Source organism: Erpetoichthys calabaricus, chromosome 13 (genome assembly GCF_900747795.2).
Source record: "Erpetoichthys calabaricus chromosome 13, fErpCal1.3, whole genome shotgun sequence".
In the NCBI taxonomy this organism is placed as follows: domain Eukaryota; kingdom Metazoa; phylum Chordata; class Cladistia; order Polypteriformes; family Polypteridae; genus Erpetoichthys; species Erpetoichthys calabaricus.
This window is the reverse complement of record NC_041406.2, coordinates 129,585,414-129,597,913: the sequence shown is the minus strand read 5'-3', so window position 1 is coordinate 129,597,913 and position 12,500 is coordinate 129,585,414. Positions and strand designations below refer to the sequence as shown.

General features: G+C 36.4%; 1 protein-coding gene across 1 annotated transcript in view; it reads right to left on the bottom strand.

The window, feature by feature from the left end:
* The window catches only part of pip4p2 (phosphatidylinositol-4,5-bisphosphate 4-phosphatase 2), a 127,755-nt gene that overhangs the window by 15,134 nt on the left and 100,121 nt on the right, over positions 1 to 12,500 (bottom strand). Inside the window, exons 5-6 of the mRNA XM_051935513.1 lie at positions 12,065 to 12,117; positions 3,539 to 3,629 (exon numbers count right to left, since the gene is read on the bottom strand). Of these exons, the coding sequence (XP_051791473.1) occupies positions 3,539 to 3,629; positions 12,065 to 12,117 (144 nt within the window). The remainder of the gene's footprint in view (positions 1 to 3,538; positions 3,630 to 12,064; positions 12,118 to 12,500) is intronic.

Here is a 12,500-nt window from a genome sequence, read left to right as displayed (position 1 = left end):
CCGCCTCCTCCATTAGAGTATATGGACAAAAAACAGGTTCCAGTTATGACCATTACACATAGAATTTCGAAATGAAACCTGCCTAACTTTTGTAAGTAAGCTGTAAGGAATGAGCCTGCCAAATTTCAGCCTTCTACCTACACGGGAAGTTGGAGAATTAGTGATGAGTGAGTCAGTCAAACAGGTTCCAGTTATGACCATTACGCGTAGAATTTCGAAATAAAACCTGCCTAACTTTTGTAAGTAAGCTGTAAGGAATGAGCCTGCCAAATTTCAGACTTCTACCTACACGGGAAGTTGGAGAATTAGTGATGAGTCAGTCAGTCAGTCAGTCAGTCAGTCAGTGAGGGCTTTGCCTTTTATTAGTATAGATATCACTTTCATGATGAAATGCTTTAGCGTATGTAGGTTACATTTTACAGATAAATCGTTAAATTTCATTTAAATAATGGATACTGTTACTAATTACACACATGCGGGGTGACACGGTAGCAGAGTGGTAGCACTGCTGTCTCGCAGGGAGTCACATTGCTGGTATTCCCTGCCTGGAGTTTACATGTTTTCCTGCTGGGTTTCCACAATGTGCTCCGGTTTCCTTCCAAAGATATGCAGATGTGGTGACGCAAAAATGACACTAGTGTGTGTGTGTGTGTGTGTGTTTGTTTCACCTTGCAGTGAACTGATGCCCCATCTAAGGATTGTTTCTGCCTTGTGCCCAATGCTAGCTGGAATGGACACATCCCTGGATTGATGGATTTAATCATTAAACATCCTTTTCAGAGATATTGCGGTAAGGTGTCATCAGAATTTAATGGCTGTTCCAGGCAATTCACAACTCAGCGAAGCCAAGCCTGTTTTCACCGTGATAATATCTCGCACTGCCACCATGTGGATTCTTACAGATTTACGTAAAGTACACACGCAAGTATAAACAGTAAAACGCTTGCGTAGCAGGAGCGTCCGCTGGCCTTAGGGTGCAGGCTGGTATGCTGGTCACCCTTGCATAATTTTTCTTTTATGAAAAATACAAGTTTTTAAAATATGACATATAAAAAAAGCATTACTGCTCTTGTAGTCTTTCTCTTCACTCATACCAGACCAGCCACAAGAGTCACAGCTCTTCAGCTGTAAGTGTCCAGGAGCCTGTGAGTCCTTTTTGTATGGTTCTAGCACTTTATTTTTCTTATACAGACTAAATTGACCTTACACTCTCTTATTTTAGTGACTTAATATGACCATCCCCAACACCTCTATAGTTTTTTCCGGGTCGTGATGTTACTGCTATTTAAATTTGCATACAAGCATTCATCCATTTCACTGTATGTTGAATACCTCATCAGATATGCATGAACTTCTAAAGACTTTGCTTTGATTTAAGCAAAAACACATTAAACAAGCCATTTTGTTTCATAATTTTGGTCTAACATCCTGCATTTTGGCAAAATATCCTGCATTTTCCACAATTTTGTATATTTATTTTTGCTCCCATATTAAAAAAAGCAAAGCCAGCATTTGAGGACTATGTATTCTTCTGATTAGTACTGGAATAATAAATATTTCTACAGAATAAAACATGTAATTACTGGTGGAGCATCCAAGTGATTTTCCAGTGTTGTGCTCAGTAGACTACACAAAAATACACAAAATAAAATCTGGCAATTTTAAGCTACTGTAATTTGATATTAAGTTCTGAATTCTGGGTAAACATCTAAATGCTTTGGATTCTTTATACAAAACATTTAGCAAATATCTTGGATTTTAACTTCCTTCTACTGTGGTTATACTTCATTGTAAGCATTTGCCTTTTTACTGAGCCAGAAGAATGTTACCACATCAACGATAACATTGTGGGAAGGAGATGACCATAGCATATAATTATAAAAACTTTTAATTCTATTTTTGATGACTTGTGTAGAATTTGCGGGATATTTCTTAATACTGCTGTCTTTAAACATGCTAACCTTTACGATGCTTCAGTAACATTGAGTGATCACTTCATATTACATCTTCTGATTTCTTGCTGTCTACAGGTGTGAGGAAGGAGATGTCAGATTTGGATAAAATAACATGTACTACAGTATGTATGATGGACTTTATATACATTCTTTGGAATGTGATTTATAACAATGATAAAAAAACAGTATTTAACAAATGGGAATGCCAGAACGAGTGATAACAATAAAGAAGTGGTAAGGCTACTTTCAGGGTGCGGAAGCTATCCAAAGCGACAGGACACATTAATTTTCTTCTGTTTTTGGGTTGGGGGGATTTTTTATTGAATTTATTAAAAACATATAACATTCCATACAATCAAGTCAAATCTTAACAGAACTAAATTCAAATCAACTCCCACCCATTTACATACATTGTTGTAGACACAGAACACACATTAAATTATTTCCCCTTACAACTCTAGGTAGCTCACTCCCAAATAATCAAGGCTTGAACTGGGAGAACTTCTTGCCCTTTCTGCGGCAGTGGGGGAGATGGTATAGCAGGCTGCTTGCTGGTTGTGCTTATCGACACATTTACAAGACAAAAGATGCTGACGGAGGGGTGCGAAGGGATTTAAGGTGGCCCGGGTTTACGAGTTTTTTCGTAGGCTTTGGTAATTCTAGTGTTAAAGGTTGCCTCAAAGTGATTAGTTAAACGTTTCTACAAGTCTTTAATATCCTGAAACAGCTTCTCATTTGTCATGTTTATGTCCTTTATATGTTTCCTTATATCCTTTGTGATCTTCTTTATATTACACTTTATCTCATTTATGTCCTCCCTGAGTGTGGTAGTTATAGCGGTAATCATTGAGGCGATTGGACTGCTTGATGGCGCTGGCTCGTGGTGGGTAGTTGACAGCATGGAAAACAAGGCCACTTTCAGTTTCAATAAACCTTCTGGAATCTATGAGGTCTCCTGGTCCAACTCACTCGCACTTTCACTCCCACAATATCTTCTATTTTTTCAAAGAAGAAATTTTAGTCCAAAGCACTGTTTCTTTTTTGTATACTCATGCTTTATTCTGGATTAAACTGATCTAACTGGTAAATTTCCTAGAACTGTAGATGTCAAAAATGAATCTGTGGAATACCGATACACACTAAGTTCAAGAAAACAATGGGGTATTTATTACAATAAAATCAGCCTGTTCTATTCTGACCTGTTCTCTGTAGGTTAAAAAAATCAAACAGGACAGGTTATCTTGTATTTAAGAGCTGCAATTTGAATCAGACATCCCACTTCAGATGTTTCTGTCTGCTCAGAGTGAGCAGATTTCATATAGAAATAATATCTCATAGCATCAAGAAACCCAGTTGTCAGTAGATTAAGTCTGCTATAAAAAGGAGATGATGCAAAATACATACATACACACACACACACACACACACACAGAAGACCCAAATGCACATGTTAACTGTGTTAATATTAATGATTTTATAGCATGTCAAAAAAGAGAAAGTCATTAAAGGCAATTAGCCAAATCCTTAGCAGAAAATATATTTTTCAGTTGTCATGATATGTTATTTTGAAGCCACGTACTTACAGTTAGACCAACTCCAATAAAGATACATATCATTCCTATTGTGATGTACGCACAGCAACGTCTTCTCGGAAGAGCACTACCTACAGAAGAGCTGGGAAAAGGTTTGTTGTTTTAGTCATAAGAACCATGATTTAAACATTATAAAAAAATTAAATTATTATGGATTCAAAAGGGAAAAACTAATATACCTGGTAATCTGACATCAACAGATACATTTCCTTAATAGCCCAAGTCATGCTAACAATAAAAGACAAAACTATTTCCATGAGAGTGGCATGGAAGACATTAAAAACCTCATTAAACTGCAATATGATTTTACTTCCATGGAAGTTTTGAGATTAGTTAAAAATCTGACTCCTTTTTTGTTCTACATTTTGAAAATATTGTGTACATAATAAATAATTAAATACGTTAATGTACTTTATTATATTTTATGGCACAGCATAATCAGTATTGTATTGTAAAATCTCCCATTGAGTAATTTCCTACAGAATCATTAAAGTAAGATTTACGTGAAAATACTGTATGGACTATTCCATACAGACTATTTTCTGATATATTAGACTATGCCTTTATTTACTTATTGTTAAAAAATAAAATTTATTTGAAATGAAATGGAACAGCCTCTGAATATAATTAAAACTAGTTTGACCAGTTTGGTAAGTAACCATTTAAAAAGTTCATAACTATGCAATTCATCATTATATTATCATCGGAATGATTTGTGAATTTTTTTCCCATTGGGATTAATAAAGTATCTATCTATCTATCTATCTATCTATCTATCTATCTATCTATCTATCTATCTATCTATCTCTATCTAATTAAACTAATCAGCTGGCCTGACAAATATTTTGTATACAAATCTTAAATATGAATTTGAACATACATATATTTTTTTAATTTCCCTACATTTACCATAGGTATATGGGGAAAGTATTGTGAAGGAGTCCAAATTCTTGGTGTAGGATTTACACATTTTAGGCATCCTGTTTGACTAATAATTTACTGTAAAATGCTAGCAGCACGCTGATTTTGAGTAAAATCACTCCAGTAGATTTTGCCCTACAGAGAAAATATTTTTGCCTTGTTTCCATACATTTGTGTCCCCAGCTGCAGCACTATTGGGAAACAAGAATGTAATTTTTCAGTTTTTTTCTACATAATAAAATACTGGTCTGCAATAATTTACAAAGTAAATCAAAATTATCTATGAGAAACTCGTACCATTTAATACTAGACCAAAGAAAATAAGCAGAAATCTTACAACTACCTACTTACCCAAAGCATAGCAATTTTTTTAAGCATACTTTCATCCAAAAATGAAAATAAAACCCTAATTAAGTCTTTTTCCCACTCTATATATAATTTAACTATCGCAGCTAACACAGAGATGTGAAGGTCTGCATGACATTACAGAAAGACAAGCAATCTCATAACTACCACATTTAATGTAAATTAAAGTCTTATTTTCACATCTATCTCTAAAAATTCACGTTTTTATTTGTTTCTGTTTGGTTATTTTAAGACTCCCTCAAAGTCACAGCCTGGTTTAATGTTTCTGTTTATGTCCTATATTGTACAAACCATTTTGTGATGGGATTTTGAACCATAGAAGATACATCAAAGCCCCACACAGAAAGCATTTAACATACAGACATAGTTATCTAATGTCTAGTGCACTGAATGCATATTAATCATACATTTATAGTGCTAATTCATTACCATGCCAAGTTCATGAAATACAGCACAAAAAAGTTCACAGTAACTCATAATAGGTACCAATCATTAACACACTAGACAAGAAAGAAGAATGTTGATTGGAGGAGATGTCAGTAGATAGAAGGTGTCATCCAAACATTTCAGGTCCACCACCATACGTTGGAAATACATTAACAAAAAACAACTCATTAGGGGATATTATGCTGCTTTTCCAACAGCATCAGGATCCAGAATGTGGCCAATAGCCTGGTGTGTGTGTCTTTCGCAAACAAGCAAGAACTCAAAAGAAGGTGCTACAGTTAAAGTAATCAATGAACAAACAGTAGGTATGCTGAGCACAAGGTGAGAACCAACACTGTAATAATGTACAGTAAGTACAGTACATTGGCAGACAATGGAATCATAATACTTGAGCATCAGTTGCATAAACAATATATCCTGCAGCAATTTCAGATGCTTTGGAAGGGACAAACTGCAGCTTGGCCATTTAATTATTAATTGAGCAATCCTCAGTTTTCAAAATGAGTTGTAGCTGTTGCATAAAATGTTGAATTCCATGTTCCTTGTCCTAACTGTCTAAATAATAAATACAAAAGGGAAAGGGTCTTCAAACTGCGAAGTGTCTTTGAAACCACAGGATTTTTGTAAGTAATTCACACCTGCAATCAACGTTAAACATCTTGACAGGTGTATATTCCTTGGATAATTTGTTTAAAACATTAAAATAATGTGGACATTCAGCTATGATCATTAAGCTGTATGTACAGAATGGCATCTACTGCATTTCTCATCATAAACCTGACATAAGTGACTGGGACTAATGAATTTGTTTTGTGTTTTTGAAGTAAATCAATACATTTAAGAAGGACTTTTTGCTTATAATTTTTCAGGTTAGTCAAAGACAACTTGAATGTAAATACTGACACAAGAATTTCTGCTAACAGACATGAAGATCAAAATCAAAGAGACTGTAACATTAAAAGCGACCATTTATTGCTTAGAAACACATACATTATTGGCTAGATATCCATAATTAAAAAATATATCCTTGTGCATATTTTTTGTAGTTGAATATCAATAACACAAGACATTAAAGGTTAGTAAAAATAAGCAAATAATGCACACATTGAAAGATTCAGAACACAAACTTAAAGGAAATGAAAGCAATTCTAGCCTCCACTGGGCTAGAGGGCCACATCTACTTTACAGTATTATGTTGTATCAGCTGTAACACACTGCATATCATGTGATATATACTGATACAGGATGGGCTACTTATGCTGAGCATGTGAAAGCTTGCATAAGTCTTGTGATTAGATTTCTGATACATTCTCTAAAGCCAGAAAAAACAAATCAGAAGGCTTAAGCTTCCTTAATCTTGGGAACTCTTGTTACATTAATTCACAAAAGTATTCTTTGAAATACCCCAGACAATCAGACTCTAAAGTTCTGCAAACATTACACTTAACCATTCCAATACTTTCTCAAAGCAAAAGTGAAATGGCGCAAGTCAATTGTGGAGATATTTTTTTTAAACCTTTTTCTCATGTTAAAAGTAAAAATATGTCCTAACCTTAAGATAATGGGAAAATAACAAAATATTGTAACTAAATATATCTGTTGTTCCTGTTATTTTTCCTCATATGTTTGAACAAATGTCACACATTTTTCAGTCACAAAGCTTTTTATTTTACGTTATATTTCCTGAAACCTTTTGTAAGGTTCATATATCCTGACTTTTTATGTTCTGCATACTATATGATGCCCTTACGCATATTTTATTGCCAAAACCAATTGTAAAATGAAGTACAGACCACTTTCCCGTGTTCTATATGTCTGCTCAGTTACACATTTTATTTAATCACTTTAGGTCTTTAAAAATGTCAGATTTATGTAAGAGTACAAAACACTCAGTAAAAAATGACAACAGTATAATTCTCACATCTCTTCTCAATTCCACATATGTACACACATTTATCTAACATTCCCAATCATAAATTTTTATCTTGAATATCGGTATACTGTGCTACACAATCATAAGCCTTAAGACAGTTCCAGATTTCTACTAAATAGTATTCATGTGAACGGTTTTAACAAGACTTCAACCTTTTCCAAGAATTTCTAGTACAGTTGCTTTAAAAGGTATTGTAAATATCAAACATTGTCTATTACATTACTGAAAAGACTGAGGGCAAGAAATTTACCATAAAAGCATGAGCATGCATAAAAAAAATAGTATTATCAGAATAAAAAATATACAATCAAACTTCAGTGATACAGAAAATAATTAAAATAAAAACAAAGATTAAACTTTCAAAGTTTGTGTGCAAATGTATAATTGACTAAGTACATGCATAGTACTTTAACTGTCTGAAATATTTTTTGTTAAATTAGAGACGTGGCAAAAGACAACACAAAATGAAGCAGAATCATAATGGGAGCAAACCATTTATGAGATTAGTATTTTAATGGATTGGCACGGAAATGTGTTTTTATATTAATTTATATAAATATTACATCAGTATAAGCTTTTTATTTGGGATCCATTTGTGATTTATGTTTATTTTTTTTTTTGTTCTTTATTTCGCCTTATACAATTTCTTGTATTAGGAATTTGGTAGTTTTCGCATACCCCTTGGGGTCAGAGCGCAGGGTCAGCCATTGTACAGCGCCCCTGGAGCAATTACAGGTTAAGGGCCTTGCTCAAGGGCCCAGCAGAGCAGTGGCCTTTTTTGGCAGTGACGGGGATTCGAACCGGCAACCTTCGGGATACCAGCGCAGCTCCTTAGCCTCAGAGCCACCACTCCGCCCGTTTATCTCCTAATATAACACAGAGTGCATAGACAAAAGCTGTTATATAAGAGATATAATAATTCACAGAGTAGTTTATAAAAAAAATGTACCTTAAAAAACCTTAACAGGTTACTCATTAATTTTACACAAGGACTGATGACTGCTGCAAGGCTTTTTTCCCCCAACAGGATAATCATAAAACAAATAGCATAAAATGGACCATGTTTGAAAGTAGGATATTATTAAAAGAAGATTTTTTCAGAACCTGAGGGGGAAAAATAAGACTAAAGTCTTAACAAAAATGCTACTAATAGAGCAACAAGAATGTATGTCAAATCACAGGGGATATCATGTCACAATATCACCAACAAACTTGAAAACTGCAACTATAACTGTACATGAATCTTAACTGGCACTGGAAATTACAAGCAAAGATAGTGGTTAAAACGAAAGTTGTCTCTTGTATCAAACTACACTGAGAATACCAATTTAAAGAACTGGTTAATATGCAGAGCAAAGATGCATATGCATATATACTGTACTATACATATTTAACATACACAAACATGCATTCTCCTAGGAGTTCATGGGGTCACCTCTTCAGTTCTGTAGGGCAGATAGCAAATTACATTAGTAAATGGTAGATGGACATTTTTGATATTTCACACTGCCATCAAGAGTATTTCTGAAAATCATGCCACGTTTTGTGATTTATAATAAATTTTATAAACATGGAGGTTAAAAAAATTGCAAGCCCGCATGTATTTTGCCCTATCTGACCGAGGGGTATTGGCGCAGACACAACTGCCATGTTCACCACACCCTTGTAATAATTTTTTATATAGATTATTTTGCTGTATCAAGACACTCTGATTCTTACAAAAGAAGTACAAAATCTGCAGCTTTCAATAACATAACACACTAATGTGTATGTGCCATGTCACCATGGTGAAACCTCTGTTATAAACTATTAATTATTATTTATTGCATTATTGACTGGTTGTATGTATCAAGTTGTTTCAGGCCTCATATCAAAACTCAATCTGCCATTTCAAAAAACATGCAACATTAGTCTGTGTCCATCAGATAGGTATTTGCCTAGAAGCATGTTAATTATCAGCTTTATTTACTATAGATTGGCAATAAATAAAAATGAATCAAATTTAATGTAAAAGCAGATATTCTGAGCTTCTGAACAATATTTACTATTGTGTACCCCCTGCACCCCCTGCAACAATGACACAATGGTGGTATGGCTCTGTGTCATTATCAGCCATTCGAGGGTCCTTTTTCTAATCTTACTGGTTTTACATAATCCATGACGAGATGCAATACTCTGTAAAACATTTGGGAAATGACCCGAGGTGATGCCAGGGTTTCCTAAGCCCAAAGCCAGCATGCTTAGTGTGGCTGTGTCAGCACCATGTTTGGCATATATTTTTTCAGGCCAATTTATTGGTAGTGATTTTTTTGTATTTCAATATGAAACTGTTGCAAGAAAATGTTCACAACAGTACAAGAAGTTCTGCACCAAACATAGGTGAATGTAAATTATATTACACTTAAATTTAGGTACAGTTGGAAGTCTCTAGTTGTTATAATGACAAGAACCTTAATACTAAAATAGTCTTGTTAAGCTGAATTATATAATGATTTACACAGATTGAAGAAGAGTGCATATTATGAATGACTAAATTTTAATTAATGGAGGGGTCCTTTTCCTGTCAGGTCAAATTGGGAAGCATGCATTGGTGCAGCACGCTGCCGCACACACAACAAAACAGCTCAGGATGCTGGTTGGCAACCCCCCAGGCAGACACGCGGTCCAGTCCCACACCCCAGAAATGAGAACCAATCTGCCATAGCCAGATGTTACGTGGGCATCCCTTTGGCTTGGTTCAGCTGCTCTGTGAGCTGGACGAACCTCGGGGAATCATGCCACATGCCGTAGTGCCGTAACTGACGCTCCCTCACAATGCAGGTAATGTGCCTCATTTGGGACTCCATGAGCAACCACTCATTCAAAACAAAGTCAAACCAGCGGTACCCAAAGATTCTCCGAAGAGACACAGTACCGAAGGAGTCCAGTCTTCATCTGAAGTCACTGGATAGCGTCCATGCCTCGCAACCATATAGCAAAACAGGAAGCACCAGGACTCTAAAGACTTGGACCTTCATCCTTTTACAAATATATCATGAGCACCACACACCCCTTTCCATCGACCTCATGACCCCACATGCTCTCCCAATCTTCATAGGAAAAGTCACCACAAACATGAATGTCACTGCTGAGGTAAGTAAACTTCCTGATGAGGTTGACATTCTCCCTACAGACAGACACACTGATGATGGCTGTTTCCCAGAGGTCATTAAAGGCCAGAATCTTGGTTTTTATCCAGGACACTTGCAAGCTCAGGTACTTGGACTTCTCGCTAAGTCTCTCCAGTGCTCCGATCAGAGCCTCCATTGACTCCGCGAACATCACAGTATCATCAGCAAAGTGAATATCAGTAAATCTTTCTTCACCAACAGATGCCCCACAGCTGCTGGACCCCACGATCCTACGCAACACCCAGTCTATGCATTGAACCCCAGAATCAACTGGGAATAACACAGAGGTTCTGCCTCCACTCTGCACAGCACTCACAGTACCAGTGTACAGGCCAGCCATGATATCCAGCAACTTCAGGGGGATCCCACAAAGTCTCAGGATGTCCCACTGGGCAGCTCACTCAACAAAGTCAAATGCTTTACAAATATTGGCAAAGGCTGCAATAAAACTCGAAATTTGCATTTTCTCTCTCCATGAGAACCTAGAATGCGATCGATGGTAGGCTCCAGTTGCTAGTAGGTGAGCAAGTGATCACAGATCCTATTAAGGATTAAAAGCAAGGACTTACTCTGCACCAAAAGCAGTGTTATCCCCCTGTAGCTGCCACAATCCAGGCGATCTCCCTTCCCTTTACAGATAGGGACAAGAAGTCCTGTTTTCCAGACAGTTGGGATGACACCCATCTCCCAAATGGAGATGGCTGGTTCACCACCTGTGCAATCTCAGTAAGATTGGGCGGTTCACAGCTAATTGGAGGATCAGCCTCAAGAACCATGGACCCTGAGATGTCCAATGTCCTACCAGGAAGATCAGCTTTGAACAGATCCTCAAAGTACCCAGCCCTAATGTTCTTTTTGCTTAACAGTGGTTTGCGTCTTGGACATCTGCCATGCAGGCCGTTTTTGCCCAGTCTCTTTCTTATGGTGGAGTCGTGAACACTGACCTTAATTGAGGCAAGTGAGGCCTGCAGTTCTTTAGATGTTGTCCTGGGGTCTTTTGTGACCTCTTGGATGAGTCGTCTCTGCGCTCTTGGGGTAATTTTGGTCGGCCGGCCACTCCTGGGAAGGTTCACCACTGTTCCATGTTTTTGCCATTTGTGGATAATGGCTCTCACTGTGGTTCGCTGGAATCCCAAAGCTTTAGAAATGGCTTTATAACCTTTACCAGACTGATAGATCTCAATTACTTCTGTTCTCATTTGTTCCTGAATTTCTTTGGATCTTGGCATGATGTCTAGCTTTTGAGGTGCTTTTAGTCTACTTCTCTGTGTCAGGCAGCTCCTATTTAAGTGATTTCTTGATTGAAACAGGTGTGGCAGTAATCAGGCCTGGGGGTGGCTACGGAAATTGAACTCAGGTGTGATACACCACAGTTAGGTTATTTTTTAACAAGGGGGCAATTACTTTTTCACACAGGGCCATGTAGGTTTGGATTTTTTTTCTCCCTAAATAATAAAAACCATCATTTAAAAACTGCATTTTGTGTTTACTTGTGTTATATTTGACTAATGGTTAAATGTGTTTGATGATCAGAAACATTTTGTGTGACAAACATGCAAAAGAATAAGAAATCAGGAAGGGGGCAAATAGTTTTTCACACCACTGTATATATGCAATACAATGGTTGTTTCCTTATTGTAATTTTTATATCATTAACCACAAAGAGACAGACATACTTACATTTTCTTGCAATGTGGGCACTTTGCCAATGTGTTGAATCTGAGCTCCATCCACTGTAAACAAAATAGGTGTAATTAGACCCAAGAAAATATAATACTTCTGTAATGTGTTTTTAGCCTAAAGACCAAAATTATATGCAGTATTCAAGAACCAACTTCACCAGGACAGGATATATCAGGATACAACATTACCAGTACAAGATATATCTGAGGAATAATCATCTTTCACATGTACCCTTCACATTGTGCTATATATTCTAAGTACTTGTTAGCCATGTTAATGGCTTCTACACAATGTCTGGGCCTTTCACATGTACTTTCAAGTGTCAGATCTTGCATTTTGTATTCAAATCGAACATTTTTACTTCCTATATGTAATTCAATAAATTTACTTACAATATATTTGAAGACAGAGCAGCACTTAAAGCTGCAGAGGA